At 39.4% G+C, this 20,638-nt stretch overlaps 1 protein-coding gene across 15 annotated transcripts in view; it reads left to right on the forward strand.

Moving 5' to 3' along the window:
- Positions 1 to 20,638, forward strand: part of LOC127435281 (ataxin-7-like protein 1) — a 37,917-nt gene that overhangs the window by 463 nt on the left and 16,816 nt on the right. For 12 of the 15 annotated variants that reach the window (XR_007896166.1, XR_007896168.1, XR_007896169.1 and 9 more), the window contains exons 2-7: positions 488 to 562; positions 4,981 to 5,086; positions 15,164 to 15,239; positions 17,399 to 17,582; positions 18,141 to 18,589; positions 20,533 to 20,615. Coding sequence is in view for 7 of the 15 variants with exons in the window: in XM_051688627.1 (XP_051544587.1) it covers positions 15,224 to 15,239; positions 17,399 to 17,582; positions 18,141 to 18,589; positions 20,533 to 20,615 (732 nt within the window). In the remaining 8 variants the exon portion in view is untranslated. Of the gene's footprint in view, positions 1 to 487; positions 563 to 4,980; positions 5,087 to 11,784; positions 12,232 to 15,163; positions 15,240 to 17,398; positions 17,583 to 18,140; positions 18,590 to 20,532; positions 20,616 to 20,638 lie in introns of those variants that run through there. The other 3 variants (XM_051688631.1, XM_051688626.1, XM_051688632.1) reach the window with 3 other exon arrangements.

The following is a 20,638-nucleotide window of genomic DNA, read 5'->3' on the forward strand; positions in this document are numbered from 1 at the left end:
GTATATGTTCACATCATTATTTTTATTTATTTATTATTTTATCCCCTTTTTCTCCCCAATTTGGTATACCCAATTCCCACTACTTAGTAGGTCCTCGTGATAGCGCGGTTACTCACCTCAATCTGGGTGGTGCTCCTGACACAGTCAGTCCGCACATCTTATCACGTGGCTCGCTGTGCATGACACCAGAGACTCACAGCATGTGGAGGCTCATGCTATTCTCTGCGATCCATGCACAACTTACCACGCGCCCCATTGAGACCTAGAACCACTAATCACGACCACAAGGAGGTTACCCCATGTGACTCTACCCTCCCTAGCAACCAGGCCAATTTGGTTGCTTAGGAGACCTGGCTGGAGTCACTCAGCACGCCCTGGGTTTGAACTCACGACTCCAGGGCTGGTAGTCAGCGTCAATACTCGCTGAGCTACCCAGGCCCCGACACCCATACTGAGATATTAAACGAGCTGTCGTTGTCATTTTCAGGTTTTTACTCTGAAACTCCTGGGAAGCAGATTTTGAAGGGCAGAAAGCTGATCAAACTCAGTAAAGGAGGCGAGTGTGAGTTTGTCATGATGTTGTTGTTGTTACTGGTGTCAATTCTCACATAGACTGATAGAGTATATGTTGTCAGCATGCATAACACTGTTTGCCAATATATGTTTCAGTTTTGGTTACAATTTATACCTTTCATTATTAACTTAAAATAACTTTCTTTTCAAATCATTTACTAACATTACAACAAATGCTTTTTCTGATAAATCAAATCAATTTGTTTAAATTCCTGTTTCAATCAGAAATACATCACAAAACGGAACCAAAATGTGTTGCGAATACTGTTTCATGTTGACTAACAGATCATTAGTAGGGATGTCCTGATAATAATACTGGTATCAGAATCGGGTCTGATACAGCGCTTATGTACTTGTTCTCGTAGAAATGCTCTTGATACCAAAACCAGATACCATCTTATGTATGAATGTTATTGCATAAACATTCAGTGCACAAATTAAAATCATGTTATGTCCTAGTGTGATTCTTAAACCGCAACGACGGCGAGTTCATGGGCTAAATAAATAGTCTGCATGTGCTGCACGCTTCAAAGTGAATAGATCTTGTTTTAAGAATGTTTTAAGAAGGAGCTATGTTTGTAGCAGATGACCGCGAGCAGAGCGCTAATTCACTTTGTAGTGAGCAGCACATGCAGACTAGATATTTATTTATCAAAATAGCAGCCTTTCGTGGTTTAATAATCACACTGGGTCTCGTAGGGACCTGTTTTTCAGAAACACACACAAAAGAAAAAGGCTTTACTCCAAAATAAAAGTCCCAATTAAATGGAAAAAAGTATGACTGAAATGTATCATTACTGTTTAATTATGTAATATTTACTGTACTACTACTACTAATAAATCAATAGTAATTGTACTATATTTAAGCAATATCTCACATCTGTGATGCTCTTTTATGCAGCACTTTATTTGTGCTGTGAGGTTCTGTATAAAAGCACTTCATTTGATAAAAATAATACAAAATTATGTTGAAAATGTAATGTTCTATTTTCATTTGATGTATTTATTTAGACACCATTTTGATGTTAAAATTGAAATAAACTATTAAAAATTAAATTTAGAAAAGAAAAAAATTATTGGTATTGGTGAGTACAGAAAAGGAAGTATCGTTACTCATACTGCTTCTCCGAAAAGTGGTATTGGGACATCCCTAAGTGTTTAACATTTAAGAATCAACCATTGAAAAACCCATATCGGTCAACCACAATACTGAGGGGGACATGTGGTTATGGCCCTGTGTTAATGTACGTTAATATTTGACTGAACATTTTTGTAAATGACTCATTAAGTCATTTAAGATATAACATATAGTCATATAAAGTATATATATGGTCATGAAGTATCTATAATCAAATAAAATACTTCATAAAGTCATATATAAGTCATGTATAACCTTGTTTTCTTTGTTTGTTTGTTTTTTGACAGAAACCTTTATTCAAATTATTTTAAAGTAAATGATGATCAACATAATGCACTTTTTTTGTAAGGGAATATACAGCTCTGGAAAAAATTAAGAGACCACTGCAAAATGATCTGTTTCTCTGGATTTACTATTAATAACTGTGTGTTTGAGTAAAATGATTTTTTTTTTTTTTAATCTATAAAGTACTACAACATTTCTCCCAAATTCCAAATAAAAATATTGTCATTTAGAGCAGTATTTCCCAACCACTAGTGTGCCGTGAAAGACTGTCAGGTGTGCCGTGGAAAATTGTCTGATATTTATACACGTTAAGGGGCTTTCACATGACTCGCGTCAGCGCTGCAGACACTGAAGTCTATGAAATGATGCCACTTTACACCAAAGTGTTTTTCACACACATTTTTGCTTCACATTTAGTGTCTTTGAGAGTACTAAGCAACAAGAAATATTTAGAAACTGTCGAAATGGGGGGCCTGGTTAGCTCAGCAAGTATTGACGCTGACTACCACACCTGGAGTCGCGAGTTCGAATCCAGGGCGTACTGAGTGACTCCAGTCAGGCTTCCTAAGCAACCAGTTGGCCCAGTTGCTAGGGTGGGTAGAGTCACGTTGGGTTAACCTCCTCTTGGTCGCTATAATGTGTGGTTCTCGCTCTTGGTGGGGCATGTGGTGAGTTGAGCGTGGATGCTGCGGAGAATAGCGTGAAGTCTCCACACATGCTACGTCTCCGCGGTAACGCGCTCAACAAGCCACGTGATAAGATGCACGGATTGATGGTCTCAGGCGCGGAGGCAACTGAGATTCGTCCTCCACCACCCGGATTGAGGCGAGTCACTACGCCACCACGAGGACTTGGAGCACATTGGGAATTGGGCATTCCAAATTGGGGAGAAAATGGGAGAAGAAAAAAAAAGTGCAAAAGTGCTATGAAAATATTTATACACGTTAAGGTCTTTCACATGACTCCTATCAGCGCTGCAGAATACATTGAAGTCTATGAAATGACGCCACTTTACACCAGTGTTTTTCTCACACGTGTTTGCTTCACCAATAATGTCTTTGAGAGTACTAAGCAACAAGAAATATTAAAAAACTGTCCAAATTTGTGGAGAGATATTGAATGTCTCATAATTTCTTTTAATTAAATAATACCTTATCGTTTCCGAATATCAGAGACCCCAGTTACTGAACTAATTTAAATTCACCAAGAAAATGCTTAGACCTAAACATAAACGAGTCCTTTTACTACTTTCTGCTATAAAATAAATTGCCAGTTTTTTATCTCTTCCAAAAACATGTTTTCAGTGTTTATTGTGCACATCTCAAACTCCCGCTTTCTTACGTGGCAAACTCGTAAAATCGGCCCTTCAAGACGCTTTCAGCAGCGCTTGTCATGTGGAGGGCAGTGCGGTGCTTGACGCTGGCATTGAACGGAGCGTTCACGCCTTGACTCAACTGATGTAAAATGTGCTTTACAATGACGAAAGAGCATTATTGAAACTCAAAATTATTATTATTTGGCTGTTATTGTCATCTTTCTGATAAAAGTCATGCTCAGCAGTTTAAATCTGTAGAAAAATTATATCGTAGATCTGCTTTGTGTTTATAAATCTTTTTTTTTTCTCCCAATTTGGAATGCCCAATTCCCATTACTTAGTAGGTCCTTATGGTGGCACGGTTACTCACCTCAATCCAGGTGTTGGGGAACATTGTCAGAGCAGAAGGAAGTAAGTTTTCTTCCAGGATAACCTTGTACGTGGCTTGATTCATGCGTCCTTCACAAAGACGAATCTCGAATCCCGACTCCAGCCTTGCTGAAGCACCCCCAGATCATCACCGATCCTCCACCTGGTCATCTAATGGTTAGATGGAGACCTGGAGAGGCCTTCAAGCCACAGTGTCTCACACCCACTGTGACATTTGGTGGAGGATCGGTGATGATCTGGGGGTGCTTCAGCAAGGTTGGAGTCGGGATTCGAGATTCGTCTTTGTGAAGGACGCATGAATCAAGCCACATGCAAGGTTATCCTGGAATGAAACTTGCTTCCTTCTGCTCTGACAAAGTTCCCCAACTCTGAGGATTGGTTTTTCCAGCAGGACAATGATCTGTGTCACACAGCCAGGTCAATCAAGGTGTGGATGGAGGATCACCGGATCATGACCCTGTCATGGCCAGCCCAATCTCCAGATCTGAACCCCATTGAAAACTTCTGGAATGTGATCAAGAGGAAGATGGATGGTCACAAGCCATCAAACAAAGCCGAGCTGCTTAAATTTTTGCACCATGAGTGGCATAAAGTCACCAACAGCAATGTGAAAGACTGATGAGAGCATGCCAAGACGCATGAAAGCTGTGATTGAAAATCAGGGTTATTCCACCAAATATTGATTTCTGAACTCTTCCTAAGTTAAAACATTAGTATTATGTTGTTTAAAAATGAATATGAACTTCTTTGCATTATTCAAGGTCTGAAAACACTGCATCTTTTTTGTTATTTTGACCAGTTGTCATTTTCTGCAAATAAATGCTCTAAATGACAATATTTTTATTTGGAATTTGGGAGAAATGTTGTCAGAATAAAACAAAAATTTTCATTTTACTCAAACACATACCTATATATAGTATATCCAGAGAAACAGATAATTTTGCAGTGGTCAATTGCAGTGGTAATTTCTTCCAGAGCAGTATATATATTTTTAATGAAAGCTCAGTGTTTATGGTGTATGATCACTAAATGTAAGAGACGTTTTTCTCTTCTGATTGCTTCAGTCACATATCTCATGTTATGACACTGATCATTGGTCATGTGTGATGACTGGGCAGTTGATTGGCAAGGAAGCGACTTAAACAAATTGCAGTCAGTGGCCAAAAATATCAACTTTGTTCTGTTGTAAAACAAATGTAACAACTCAAAACAGTGATTTGAAAAGACTCGAATGTAATAAATTGTCATATTCAATGGCACTGATCTCTCTCCGCTGTAGATGTGCTCTTGTATGGTCACTTCCCAACTCATGAGGATTTCAAACCTGTCATTTGCGATGTCTGCAACAAAGCTGTTAAAGCCTCAGGACGCCCTGACTCATTACGGTAAGTGTATGTTTGTTTAGAGTTTTCCAGACGACGGTTCTCTGACTGTTGTTGTTTGGCGGTTACAGCTGTAATGTGTCATTTCTGGGCTTTTAGCAGCACAAAATATACTTTCAAAAGTCCCGCCCCAAATGCACGCCATTGGATGAGCTGTTGTTGTTTTGTCAGGCTGGTCCGAAGGTGATTTGAAGGTACCACAGAATCCCGGTGTTTACACTTTTTAGGGGAATCAACCTTCAAATGGCATAAATTTAGCCAAAGGTGTGTATTTTGGGGGACATTTTGATATTTCAACCTCAGTTCCTATAATACACTGTGTACACAAAATAGTTACACTCAGGACCTTCAGGACAAAAATGTCCCCATTGAAACCCATTAAAACTGCAATATTTGATCCCAGTTCCATTAAAGCATAAAATCATGAATTCTATGATATTATGCTTTCATTCCGGAGCCCTGGCTTCAAAATTAAATTTTTTAATATTTTCCACCAGATGGCGCCATTTTTCTCATGTTTAGCCTATGGAGCAAATACAAGCTTTTTTCCTATTTTCTGTTTGCTGTATTATTGAGCACTGCAGGCCAATTGAATAAATGATGCAGCTAAAATTGTATGGGTGTGTTGGTATGGATGTCAGAGTGTGTTTTGTATGTGTATTGAGAAATGTGTGTGTGTAAAAAAAACAAAACAGCAGTGGCTTTATGTAAACAAACTGGTTTTAAAGGGTTAAAATCCTGAAAATGAATGAATCTTTGGTAGTTATGATCAGGACTGATGTTGGTTAAAAAAATTAACTAATTGAAAGTGGAAAGCAATATTAATACAGGTGCATCTCAATAAATTAGAATGTCGTGGAAAAGTTCATTTATTTCAGTAATTCACCTCAAATTGTGAAACTCGTGTATTAAATAAATTCAGTGCACACAGACTGAAGTAGTTTAAGTCTTTGGTTCTTTTAATTGTGATGATTTTGGCTCACATTTAACAAAAACCCACCAATTCACTCTCTCAACAAATTAGAATACATCATAAGACCAATAAAACTGTGAATTGTTGGCCTTCTGGAAAGTATGTTCATTTACTGTATATGTACTCAATACTTGGTAGGGGCTCCTTTTTGCTTTAATTACTGCCTCAATTCGGCATGGCATGGAGGTGATCAGTTTGTGGCACTGCTGAGGTGGTATGGAAGCCCAGGTTTCTTTGACAGTGGCCTTCAGCTCATCTGCATTTTTTGGTCTCTTGTTTCTCATTTTCCTCTTGACAATACCCCATAGATTCTCTATGGGGTTCAGGTCTGGTGAGTTTGCTGGCCAGTCAAGCACACCAACACCATGGTCATTTAACCAACTTTTGGTGCTTTTGGCAGTGTGGGTAGGTGCCAAATCCTGCTGGAAAATGAAATCAGCATCTTTAAAAAGCTGGTCAGCAGAAGGAAGCATGAAGTGCTCCAAAATTTCTTGGAAAACGGGTGCAGTGACTTCGGTTTTCAAAAAACACAATGGACCAACACCAGCAGATGACATTGCACCCCAAATCATCACAGACTGTGGAAACTTAACATTGGACTTCAAGCAACTTGGGCTATGAGCTTCTCCACCCTTCCTCCAGACTCTAGGACCTTGGTTTCCTAATGAAATACAAAACTTGCTCTCATCTGAAAAGAGGACTTTGGACCACTGGGCAACAGTCCAGTTCTTCTTCTCCTTAGCCCAGGTAAGACGGCTCTGACGTTGTCTGTGGTTCAGGAGTGGCTTAACAAGAGGAATACGACAACTGTAGCCAAATTCCTTGACACGTCTGTATGTGGTGGCTCTTGATGCCTTGACCCCAGCCTCAGTCCATTCCTTGTGAAGTTCACCCAAATTCTTGAATTGATTTTGCTTGACAATCCTCATAAGGCTGCGGTTCTCTCGGTTGGTTGTGCATCTTTTTCTTCCACACTTTTTCCTTCCACTCAACTTTCTGTTAACATGCTTGGATACAGCACTCTGTGAACAGCCAACTTCTTTGGCAATGAATGTTTGTGGCTTACCCTCCTTGTGAAGGGTGTCAATGATTGTCTTCTGGACAACTGTCAGATCAGCAGTCTTCCCCATGATTGTGTAGCCTAGTGAACTAAACTGAGAGACCATTTTGAAGGCTCAGGAAACCTTTGCAGGTGTTTTGAGTTGATTAGCTGATTGGCATGTCACCATATTCTAATTTTTTGAGATAGTGAATTGGTGGGTTTTTGTTAAATGTGAGCCAAAATCATCACAATTAAAAGAACCAAAGACTTAAACTACTTCAGTCTTTGTGCATTGAATTTATTTAATACACGAGTTTCACAATTTGAGCTGAACTTTTCTACGACATTCTAATTTATTGAGATGCACCTGTATATAATAATAATATTAATATTATAATATTTTTGGATGCAGACATTTTTGTCCTCGAAGGACCTCTGAGTAACTTTTTTTTATTGACGCACAAGGCTTAATACTGTGCTGTGAAAAAATATTTGCCCCCATCTTGATTTCTTCTGTTTTTGTGTATATATGTTATACTAAATTGTTTCAAAATTTCAATCAAAATCTAACATAAACACAATCTGAGTAAACACAAAATACAGTTTTTAAATGATAATGTTATTTATTGAAGCAAAACGTTATCCAGTACCAACTGGGCCTGTGTGAAAAAGTATTTGCCCCAGTTACTAAATCCCAAAATCTATGAAACTGCATTCATAATGGGGTTCAGCTGGACTAGACACACCCAAGCCTTATTACTTCCAGCCATGTTCAATCAAATCAACACCTAAATAGAACTTTTTCAGCAGTATGAAGTTGGCTAAAACATCTCACCCAGTAGCACACTATGCTAAGGTCTAAAGAAATTCCAGAAATGATGAGGAAAAAGGTGTTTGAAATACATAAGTCTGGGAAGGGTTACAAAACTATTTCAAAAGCTCTGGGACTCCAAAGAACCACAGTGAGAGCCATTATCTCCAAATGGAGAAAACTTGGCACAGTAGTGAACCTTCCCAGAAGTGGCCGACCTTCCAAAATTCCTCCAAGAGCGATGACTCATCCAGGAAGTCACAAAAAGCCAAGGACAACAGTTCCTTCTGTTGGCCTCTTTCGCATTAGTAAAGGTCACTGTTCATGACTCCACTTTCAGAAAGACACTGGCCAAAAATGCCATCCATGGAAGAGTGGCGAGGCAAAAACCACTGCTAACCCAGAAGAACATTAAAGGCTCGTCTGAATTTTGCCAAAACACACCATGATGATCCTCAAACCTTTTGGGAGAATGTTCTGTGGACTGATGAGTCGAAAGTGGAACCATTTGGAAGACAGGGGTCCTGTTACATCTGGCACAAATCAAACACAGAATTCCACAAAAAAGAACATCATACCTACGGTCAAGCATGGTGGTGGTAAAGTGATGGTGTGGGGATGCTTTGCTGCTTCAGGGCCAGTGTGAAAACATGAATCCTGCTCTCTACCAGAAAATCCTAAAGGAGAATGTCCGGTCATCAATACGTGAGTTGAAGCTCAAGCGCAACTGGATTATGCAGCAAGACAATGATCCAAAGCATAGGAGTAAGTCCACCTCTGAATGGCCCAAAAGAAGGTTTTGGAGTGGCCTAGTCGAAGTCCTGACTTGAACCCGATTGAGATGCTGTGGCAGGACCTTAAACGGGCAGTTCATGCTTGAAAACCCTCCAATGTGGCTGAACTAAAGCAAGTTCTGGAAAGATGAGTGGGCCACAATTACACTACAGCGTTGTGAAAGACTGATCTCCAGTTATCGGAAGTGTTTGGTTGCAGTTGTTGCTGCTAAAGATTACACAACCAACTATAAAATTTAAGGGGGCAGTTAGTTTTTCTCATGGGTGATATATAGGTGTTGGAAAACATTTTTGCTTCAATAAAAAAAATATATATTTGAAAACTGTATTTTGTTTTTATTCCGGTTGCCTTTGTTTTATGTTATCTCATTTGAAGATCTAAAATAATTTAGTATGAAAAATACACAAAAATAGAAGAAATCAGGATACTTTTTCACAGCACTGTATTTGCTTTTATTGAGTTGCTGTTGCATTTTGTTGACATTAGTGCACTGAAGTATTGCTTTTAAAGTGTGATATTCCAGTCGCTACTGATATCTAATTGCAGTATATGCTTTGAGAGGTCTACTGTGATGCAGGAAATCAGACTTATTTTGGTTCTTGTGGTGAAATGTATAGAAAGACACAGGTGTAACATGTTCAGTACTGCAAATGATTACCCACAGTTAGCCCAAACAAATTGTTTATTCATTTGGGGAGAATTATTTAAAGAGACAGTTCACCCAGAAATGAAAATTTTCTCATTCACCCTCACGCCATCCCAGATGTGTATGACTTTATTTCTTCTGCTGAACACAGGTTTTTGGAAGAAAGTCTCAGATCAATATTTAAGTTCTTTTTTTATTATAAATTCTCCTCTCTGCCCAGTAGGTGGCGATATGCATGAAAAATGCAAATGGCCAAAAACAAAAAAAATGAAGAATGTGAAAGTGGAGATTTATAGTAAAAAAAGGACTTAAATATTGATCTGTTTCTCTCCCACACCTATCATATCACTTCTGAAGACATGGATTTAACCACTGGAGTCGTATGGATTACTTTTATGCTGCCTTTATGTGCTTTTTGGAGCTTCAAAGTTCTGGCCACCATTCACTCACATTGTGTGGACCTTCAGAGCAGAGATATTTTTCTAAAAATATTTGTTTGTGTTCAGCAGTAGAAAGAAAGTCATACACATCTGGGATGGCATGAGAGAATTTTCATTTTTGGGTGAACTATCCCTTTAAGAAATTTTTTTTGTATTTATCTCAATTTTAATAATAGAAACTATAAGAGGTGCTCACTCATGCAAAACTCACTGCCACAATTCTTAGGTGTTTAAGATGGTTGCCAGGGCGTTGCTATGCAGTTGCTAAGGTGTTCTTGGTGTTTTTAAGCTTAGTGGATCCTTAATCACTCAAGTCAACAGAGCCCACTATCATGTCTCAATAGTACAGCTAAATGGCAGAGAACTGAATATTTAGGTGATATGCAAAATAAACATTCTTTTAGCCTGATGGAATGTTGTAATGTACACACATTATTATATAATATATTTATAATATAAGTTAATGATCTTGACGGTTCTCTGTAATGCCAGAATGATGCAGTCATTTGCAGTGATAAATGTATGAATGGCCTGTTTACGCCTTGGTGTTACACCTCTGCCTTGTTATGACACCATTTCGTGTAGCCCATGGGGACAACCTAAACTTATATTAGAGCAGAGCACTGTGGGTTACAGAAACGGTATTTAGATTATTAGCCTTAGTGGTCGATTGCTACTGTTTTACTGTTCTGAAGCTGTGAATCGTTTCTCTTACATTCCTCTAGCTGAGAGGAAATTAAAAGGACAGTTCACCAAAAAATGCAAATTCTGATATTATTTACTCACCCTCATGTTGCTCAAAACCAGTATGACTTTGTCTCTTCAGTCTAACAAAAAGGGGTAATTTTTTGATTGAATATCCTGACTGCTTTTCTGCGGACTGGGCCAGTCAAGCTGGGAAGTGACAAAAAATGTCAATTTATCCAAATGACTTGTGCGCTATATTCTAAGTCTTATGAAGTTATTCACTGATAATCTTCCTCTCTGTCGAAGCTCTGAAAATGGTCTGCAGAAGTCAAATGGTCTACAAAAATGGTGTATTAATGCCATTTGATGGCAGAAGCCATGCCTCGTGACCAAACTAGACTTGGTATGTAGCTCATAGTCATATATGACGTGACACTCATTTTTTTTTTTTTCTGTCCGAATCTATTAAGTTATTCAAAAATGCAATTCACACAAACCAATTACTTCAACACACGTCTGCTATGATTATGTTATATGATATTTCCAATTTCTGAGTTCAAAGTAATTTCGATCATTTTTCTAAGGCTTAAAGTCAAGTGGTGTAACCGTCGGGAGACAGACAATAAATAAATTAATAAATAAGTCTCATTAAATGCTAAAATATTTGAAAAGAAATGTTTGCACAAGTAATGCAATGGATTTGTTTTATTTCCTCCCCAAAAAAGGCAGTGTAACAGTTTTGTTTTAGAATATTATTAAAATTTGAAAAAGTTTTGTCCACTAAATCCAAGTCCTGTGGTGTAACTAACATGCAGGTAGCCATTCTCTTGTCATGCAACAACAACAACAAAACAAAAAAACATAAAACTTTAGACCCTCAAGACTGTGTGTGAAGTTTTTAAAAAAGTATTTTCAAATGGAGTAACTAAGAAATCTTCTTGATATTTTTTTACCTTAAAAATATTTTGAAAATGTATTTAAGTTGCAAGGAATGCATTTTCATATATTTTGCTTAATGGTTACACCACTTGACATTTTTAAGTCAGTAAATCAGTGTTTCTCAATGTCAGTCATTTTTGGCTGAACTATTCCAGAATGAGTTTGTATCAGTTTTATTTTGCTCAAAAGCCTGATGCAGTCTAAGCATTATCATGCGTGCAAGACAATATGACATTAAACAAACGTGACAGCCTTCTTGCGGCTGGGCATAAATTCTTTACTGGCAGCATGTTTTGTTTAATTTCATTTTTGCAACACTATACGATCTCTGCTCGTGTCGTGTTGGCTCAGAGCTGTCAGCTCAGTTTAGCTCACATCTGTCTTTGGTCTCGTGCTCGGACCACATGTGTTCGCAGAGGTGACCGTTGCGCAAACTTATGTACGGATCTCACGGAAGGCCGTTGGCAGCATGCCCTCGCTCTTGCCCCCTGCTGGCTGCAACCGCACCTTTTTTTTCTCAGTCTTGGGAAGGCAAGCAAGCTGTCGTCTCCTTCACTTCCAACCCTCTCTTCTCCTGTCGCCCCCCTCATAACCGCCCGTCTGCAGCTGCGGGGGCTGCGAGAGTTTAACGCAGGGGTCAACGACTCGCAGCTATTCAGCTCGAAACACTACAGCCCAGAAAGAGAGAGTGGAATGCCTGAAGCCATAGAGGAGGCATGCTGCTCTCTTGTGTTTTTCTCGCCCTCTCTTTCGCTTTCTGTTTTTTTGTTTTTTTTACACGTCTCCCTTCAACCGTTACAGAACAGACAGGCAGGGTAAGTACTGCTTCACAACCAACATGCTTGTGTTATTAAAAGCGGATGTGTCTGATCTCTTGCTTAGCTTTCAGTTTACACACAGACAGGCAGTGCCCGTACAGGTTTAGTTTCGTTTTAGGCTGTCTGAGAAGCGTGTGTGTGTGTGTGTGTGTTTGGAGTGTGTTGATAGCTCTAAAGTTGGACTAGGCCTCAATAGTGGTCACCTTCCTGCAGTTGTAAGCCGGATGTAAACAAATGCAGCTCAGCTGGGCCTGAGCAGCTCTCTGCCGGGGCTTCCTGTGGACTGTCAAGAGAGGGAAACAATAATTACTGACCACACACAGAGGGAAATCTCTGTGTACAGGGTTACATTGATGATAAAAAAAAAAAAGAACATTAAAAAAAGAGTATAGTGAGCAATATCACTTTGATATTTTATATTTTTGGTCACAGCTAATGTCGTATTAAGGCCAACTCTCACTAATCCGTTTGATACCTAAATCTTTTCAGTTTCCTAACATCATCGCTATCCAAGGTATGCGGTTATGGAGAGCATTTTCGAAACGCAATTCTAGTGTAGATGAGAGACGTAAACATAGTAAAATTAATATGTTTTCAAATTATTACCAGATAGGCCACGTCAGCACTAATATGTTTAAGTTTGAAACCTCTTTTCAGTTTCTTAACGTCATCAGTTTCCAAAGTACACGGTTATGGAGAGCGTTTTCGAAAGACTCCATTTTCGTTGACAGAACTGCATTCTAGTGTTGATGAAAGGCGAAAACATAGTAAAATTAATGCGTTCTTAAATGATAATGTATTAGGCCACGTCAGTACTTATATATTTATGTTTGAAATCTCTGTGTTCAGTTACCTAACGTCATCGGTTTCCAGAGTATGCGGTTATGGAGAGCGGTATCGAAAGTCTGTGTTTGCGTTGGAGAAAATCTGCATTCTAGTGTGGATGAGAGGCATTAATATAGTAAAATTAATGCATTTTCAAATGATAACGTATTAGGCCACGTCAACACTAATATGTTTACATTTGAAACCTCCGGTTTCAGTTTCCTAACGTCATCGTTTCCTAAGTATGCGGTTATGGAGAGCGGTATCGAAAGTCTACATTTGCAGTGAAGGAAAACGCCAATCTAGTGTAGATGAGGGGCGTATACATCGTGAAATTAATGCGTTCTCAAACGATAACATGTTAGTCCACGTCAACACTAATATGTTTAAGTTTGAAACCTCTGTTTTGGGGCCTGGGTAGCTCAGCGAGTATTGACGCTGACTACCACCCCTAGAGTCACAAGTTCGAATCCAGGTCTCCTAAGCAACCAAATTGGCCTGGTTGCAAGGGAGGGTAGAGTCACATGGGGTAACCTCCACGTGGTCACGATTAGTGGTTCTCGCTCTCAGTGGGGCGCGTGGTAAGTTGTGCGTGGATCGCGGAGAGTAGCATGAGCCTCCACATGCTGTGAGTCTCCGCGGTGTCATGCACAACAAGCCACGTGATAAGATGCGCAGATTGACGTCTCGGATGCGGAGGCAACTGAGACTTGGGCAATGAAAATGGAGATTTTAGAAAACGCTCTCCATAACCATTTCCCAATGTGCTTTTAAGTCCTCGTGGTCGCGTAGTGATTTGCCTCAGTCCGGGTGGCAGAGGACGAATCCCAGTTGCCTCCGTGTCTGACACCATCAACCCGCGCATCTTATCACGTGGCTTGTTGAGCGCGTTGCCACGGACACATAGCGCGAGTGGGGGCTTCACGCCACCCACCACGGCAACCACGCTCAACTCACCATGTGCTCCACCAAGAACGAACCACATTATAGCGACCACGAGGAGTTTACCCCATGTGACTCTACCCTCCCTAGCAACCGGGCCAATTTGGTTGCTTAGGAGACCTGGCTGGAGTCACTCAGCGAACTAGCGAGCTAGCGAACTCCAGGGGTGGTGGCCAGCGTATTTTACCACTGAGCTACCAAGGCCCCTAAACATATTAGTGTTGATGTGGCCTAATAGGTTTTCATTTGAAAATGCATTAATTTTACTGTTTATATCTCATCCACACTAGAATTGCGTTTTCCATCACCTAAAACAAAGACGTTCGAAAACGCATATAACTGCACACTTTGGAAAGTGATGACATTAGGAAACTGAAAACAGAGGTTTCTATTTTTTTTTTTTTTATCCCCTTTTCTCCCAATATGAAATGCCCAATATCAGTACTTTATTACACCTCTCGTCCACACCAAAATGGCACTTACCTTCAGCGAAAACGTAGCGTTTAGAAAATGCTCTCCATCACTGCATACTTTGAAGAATGATGACGTTAAGAAACTAAAAACTAAAGTTTTCAAGCAAAAGTGGATTACTACATTTTTACCCAGGTTTTGTGGGTTTAATAAATTACATTTGTGGGGTAAATGAACTTTCCCTTTATAGTCTTGTGTTTCATACATTTTCTGAAGAGGATTGTGGAAGTAAATAGTTTGCAAGCCAAAAACGTTGCTGGTCCGTGTTCCAGCCGAGTAGGATAGTGACAGCTGCAGAGGCACCTACACCTAATTTACACACCTGCCATATATTCAGACCCATAATGTTCAGTTACTACTCCTGCGCTCAATGCAGTTGGGCCATTGTTTTTACGCTCTTAGCCACCGGTCACACTTTGTTCTGAGTGAGGGTCTCTCCCAGACAAGTCTCTCTGAAATCAGCTCTTTTGAGACCTTACAAACGCTCTTGTGGCTCTTGGCTTACATTCACTGGAAGAGAGAGAGCTGCAAGATCCAGCCAGGAGCAGGATATTATTCTCTTTAAAAATAAACAAGGGTGTTTTTGAAGGATTTGAAATGCCAAAAATCACTAGTTTGTATATTGTATCCCCCTGAATTGTGTTGTTGTGATTTATATGTGTGTTTGATCATGTTTCGTTTGTAATTGCAGGTAGCTGGGGAATAGAACAGTGAGTAAAGAGGAGCGGACCCCACCGCAACCCACTCAGTCATGCATAGCAAGAACCGTAAGTGTTTTAACACCTGTCCAGTCTTGTCTTTTTTAATGTTTTACATGCAAAATCCAGCTACGATAATTCCAGTGATGAAGTATTGACTGAATATACGTAGGCTGGAAAAACATTAAAATGGAAAAATACAGATTCACTTTGAATGTGTTTCTGCATCCATCTGTGCTGTTTTTCTAGTTAAACATGCACTAGACCAGGGTTTTTCAAACTTTCTCGATGCCATTGACTCCCAAATATAATAATGCTCTGCAAGTCAACCCCCCACCCACCCCCACCCCTTCCTAAAGTATAAAGACAGCTATGTATTTTCATGTATAAAGAAGACCCAATTTTACTGTGTGAAAAAAGTAGTAAGTGTGGTATTATAAAGATAATATGTTGGGGATATTAAATAATTGGCTTTATATTGCCGTTGTACTAAAGCCAAAAGAAATTCAAGGAATATTTAAGGTTCAATACAAGTTAAGATCAATCAACAGCATTTGTGGCATAATGTTTAAACGCGTCCCTCTTTTTCTTATATATATATATATAAAAAAAAAGCAAAAATCTGTGTTACAGTGAGGCACTTACAATGGAAGTCAAAGGGGCCAATCTGTAAAGGTTTAAATACTCACTGTTTCAAAAGTATAGACACAAGACATAAACAATGTGTGTAATCAAATTTTTCAAGTGGTAACATGTAAACCCCCAAACGACAGCAAACATGACTATTCAAACAACTTTACAGCTGAAATAACACATGAGTTTTAACAGAAGAATTAATGTAAGTGTTTTTATAAAATGATGAGCTTCACTTTTCTGCCTTTTTAAACTCTCCAGAAATTGGCCCCATTCACTTCCATTGTAAGTTAACTCAGGTTTTGCTCTTTTTTTAAAAAATGTTTAAAGGAGGGACAAATCGAAATGTATTTTTGTGGTTATCAACATTATGCCACAAATGCTGTCGATTGAGCTTAACTTGTATTGAACCCGGAATACTCCTTTAAAATATAAAACTTCTATCTCAAAATATTTATTTTGTATTTTTGTATTTCAAATCATCTTTTTTTCACAATTAATGTTTGAATATAAACCTGAAAAGAAACATTTTCAGTTAAATTAAAATATATTTGTGTACTGCTTTCACTTTGAAATCCTGTGCCATCAGCAACAGGAACAGGAAGTCCAGTGACGTCAATATACCACAGAATAGAATATTTATAGGGACAAAATAGAATATTTAAAGGGATAGTTCACCCAAAAATGAAAATTCTCTCATTTACTCTCCCTCATGTCATCCCAGATGTGTATGACTTTCTTTCTTCTGCAGAACACAAATGAAGATTTTTAGGAGAATATTTCAGCTCTGTAGGTCAATACAATGCAAGTGAATGGTGACCAGAAATTTGAAGGTCCAAAAAAGCACATAAAGACAGCATAAAAGAAATCCATAAAACTCCAGTGGTTTAAGCCATGTCTTCAGAAGTGATACAACTCTCAGTTCTCAGATACAAATCTCAGTTGCCTCCACGTCTGAGACTGTCAATCCACACATCTTATCACGTGGCTTGTTGAGCGCGTTATCGCGCAGACATAGAACGTGTGGAGGCTTCACGCTGTTCTCCGCGGCATCCATGCACAACTCGCCACGCGCCCCACCGAGAGCAAGAACCACATTATAGCGACCACGAGGAGGTTATCCCATGTGACCCTACCTTCCCTAGCAACCGGGCCAATTTGGTTGCTTGGGAGACCTGGCTGGAGTCACTCAGCATGCCCTGGGATTCGAATTCGTGAACTCCAGGGGTGGTAGTCAGTGTCAATACTCGCTGAGCTACCCAGGCCCCAAGACGAACATCTTGAACCGTTGCACGGCCTCTTGCTGTTATTTCAGCATCGCGCACAGGGTCCAAAAGTATGAGAATACATTGGCAAATCTGGGGTTCAAAATTTTCTTTTAAACCTGGAAATTATTAAAAGTTTTAGGATTTGGAAAAATGAACAAACAAACAAAGAAACACTGACATAAAATGATGAAGAAATATTCTCTGCACTATTTCTAGGTCACAAATAAAACAAGCCTGGCTGATATATTGGTTCTCACTCACTACTTCTTAATTAGTGAGTTCTGATGGTTGTGTTACTGTGTGTATATTTTATATAACAATCTTCAGAGAGGAGACACTGTTCGCCCAGCAGCTCCAGAACCCCTTTGGTTCCTGTCAAGGGTGAGATGTCTGTGGGTCAGAGTGAAGTGGAGCCGCTGCCCTTCCGGATCCCTCGTGATTATCCCCACTCCCGCTTCAGCAAGGCACCGCTGGCCGTCTATCCGCCCAAGGGAGCACGAGCAAAGGCCTGGTGGGTTTTGAAGGTTCCCTGCATTAATAACAGCATTAGCTGAGAAAGAATTTCTTTCACATGGAAACTGTATGGACATTATAACTTAAATACACCCAAATTAATCAGAATCAAATCGTATCAAAACGCATCAAATTGGGAGATCTGTATGGATACCCAGCCATACTTATTAGGCTACATTACAAATTAAATTAGCCTTTAAATATAAAATTTCTTGGAGACTAATGGAAATTAATGCAATTCACGCACTGTATGAATAGAAAAGGTGAAAATTTTCCCGCCATTTTTCTTTAAATTGTTGTGTTTCTCTTCGTTTAATAGGCCTTAGTTCTCCAGACTTCACTGCAAACTAGTTAATAAGTTGCAGAAAAGAAGTCAAGCAATGTCATTCTATGTTAAAATAGACAAAACTCATATTCAGAATAACCACATAATAAGACTGGTCTGTACCAAATGTAATAGTTGAACAGAGAATTGACCATTGAAAAACTCATTCATCTGAATATTCGGGGAGGGTGGGGGGACACACCACTTATGTCTCTTTTTTTTTTTCTGTAGTGTTTCCTTACCTGTGGTCAGTCTGGAGAAGATGCCGTGCTTCAACAGATCGGAGAGTGCGCACATCAAAGTCAGCTCCACATCTCCCTCGGCAGGTTCTTCTCTTTCGTTCTCTTTTTCCTCTTCCTCATCATCTTCTCCATCGTCTGCTCCTCTCAAGTCCTCCATGACATCACCAGCATCACACAAGAACCAGGAGAAAACTGTAAACGGTCGTGGTCCTGTGACTCCTCGCGCCACTACGCCTCCTTCACTGATTGACAGGCGGCCCAGCCCGTCACGGTCACCCTTGGAGAAACGCCCCGCCCCCTCTCCCTCCTCACAGGAGAGGAGACCTGCAGCCTCCACGTCTCCGTCCTTATTGGGCAGGAGGCCAACAGTCCAGACCTCTTCCCCAGACAGGAAAATTCAGAATGGAGCCAAAGGCGGGAGACACAGGAGAGTGTCAGGTGAGGAGCAGATAGTAATGGTAGAATAGTATTTTAAGAAATATGGTTAAAATTGTGAACTTCTGTTTTGTGCTGCATTTATGGCGATGAGTGGATGGATGGATGGATGGATGTATAGATTGATGTATGATAAATAAATGGATGGATGGATGAATGAATGGTTGGTTGGTTCAACACAAGTTAAGCTAAAGTGATAGCATTTGTGACCTAATGTTGATGGATTGATGGATGGATAGAAATATGGATGGATGGATAGAAATATGGATGGATGGATAGATAGAAATATGGATAGATGGATTTAAGGATGGATGGATGGACAGAAAGATGGATGATAGATGGATGGACAGATTGAAGGATGGATGAATAGATAGATGGATAGAAATATGGATGGATTGAAGGATGGATGGATAGATGGATTTAAGGATGGATAGAGAGATGGATGGATGGACAGAAAGATGAATAGAAAGTTGGATGAATTAATAGATTGGTAGAAGGATGGATGGATAGAAAAATGGATGAATAGATAGATGGATAGAAATATGGATTGAAGGATAGATAGATAGATAGAAGGATTGAAGGATTGAAAGATGGATGGATAGATGGATGGATGGATGGACAGAAAGATGGATGATAGATGGATGGACAAATTGAAGGATGGATAGAAAGATGGATGAATAGATAGATGGATAGAAATGTGGATTGAAGGATGGATAGATAGATAGATAGGATTGAAAGATGGATGGATTGATTGAAGGATGGATGGATAGGTGGATTTAAGGATGGATAGAGATTTAATTTTTTAAATCTCTTATCTAAAATTTTTTTGCCCTCTTCCCCGTTTCACTTTGCATGTAAACTTTACCCCCATTCTTACCGGCTTATAACATGTGCGCACGGGTTGTTCTCAAAGCTGTCTACATTTCGAAGTCAAAAGCAGCTAATTATAAGTCATGTAATCACGGGTTTCTTACGGTGTCAGTTTTTTTTTTTTTTTGAATAAGCTGTTTTTTGATAGTTATGACTCATAACTTATGAGTCTTGCTGTGCATGTCACGCTGAGTGTCGGCTGGGAGAGGCGGCTGTTAAACTTACTGCTGCTGTTTCTACCTCACAAATCCACCGATTTGCGCTGTGATGTCGGCGTGAATAAGACGACATGTTTGATGTACAGTAGCACCAGGACATGAAACTGTTGTTTGGCAAATTTGACAAGCTGTACCGCTACAGATGCCATTTGTCATCGATTTTCTCACCTATGTACTGTAAGTTTGTTGCTCTGTTTTCCTGTGAATGCTCAGCGCCGCCTCTCCGGGGAGGAGACTGTTCTGCAGTTCTCAATATTGCGCTGCTTGGTTATAATTACACTATAATGTGTTTATGTATCGTATGATACATATGGTATTGTGAGTGTTGTATTGTACAATACAATATTTTTTTACACCCCTAATAGAGATGATAGAGAGGTGGTTTGATGGATGGATAGAAATATGTATCTAGATGGAAAGACTGATGAATAGCAATTTAAAGCAGATTAAAGGCCTTGTGTGGGTTTGTTTACATATGCATTTTTTTGACAGTTTGCCTGTTTAAACTTTCCGTCAATGTAAATCTATGAAATTTTGGGAATTTTGATCATCCGTTACAGAAAACCATCAGTTAGTGGAGTCATAGCAGCCTGAGTCAGAACAGTGTGAAGGTCTGTACCAGGTTTGTTGGCTGTTTGAAAGCTGTAAGAGAAGGTAAATTGAATAATTTTGGTCTTTGTTTAGGGTTTTTGAAAAACCCTAAACCCTGTGTAGAATAACAGTATGTTGGCTTTGTCAAGCATTAATACATAAGTCATGTATTAATGGTAATACTCATCTGTTTTTTGTTATGTTTTATTTTGGTTTTTATTTTGTTTTGCTTAAATTTGTTTTGCTTTGCTTTGTTTTGTCGTACAGGGAGAGTCTTTGATCCTAATAAACACTGTGGAGTTTTGGACCCAGAAACAAAACGACCTTGCACTCGTTCTTTAACCTGTAAGGTTGGTACGGTTAGATAAAATAG

The sequence above is a fragment of the Myxocyprinus asiaticus genome, chromosome 45 (assembly GCF_019703515.2).
Source record: "Myxocyprinus asiaticus isolate MX2 ecotype Aquarium Trade chromosome 45, UBuf_Myxa_2, whole genome shotgun sequence".
Classification (NCBI taxonomy): Eukaryota; Metazoa; Chordata; class Actinopteri; order Cypriniformes; family Catostomidae; genus Myxocyprinus; species Myxocyprinus asiaticus.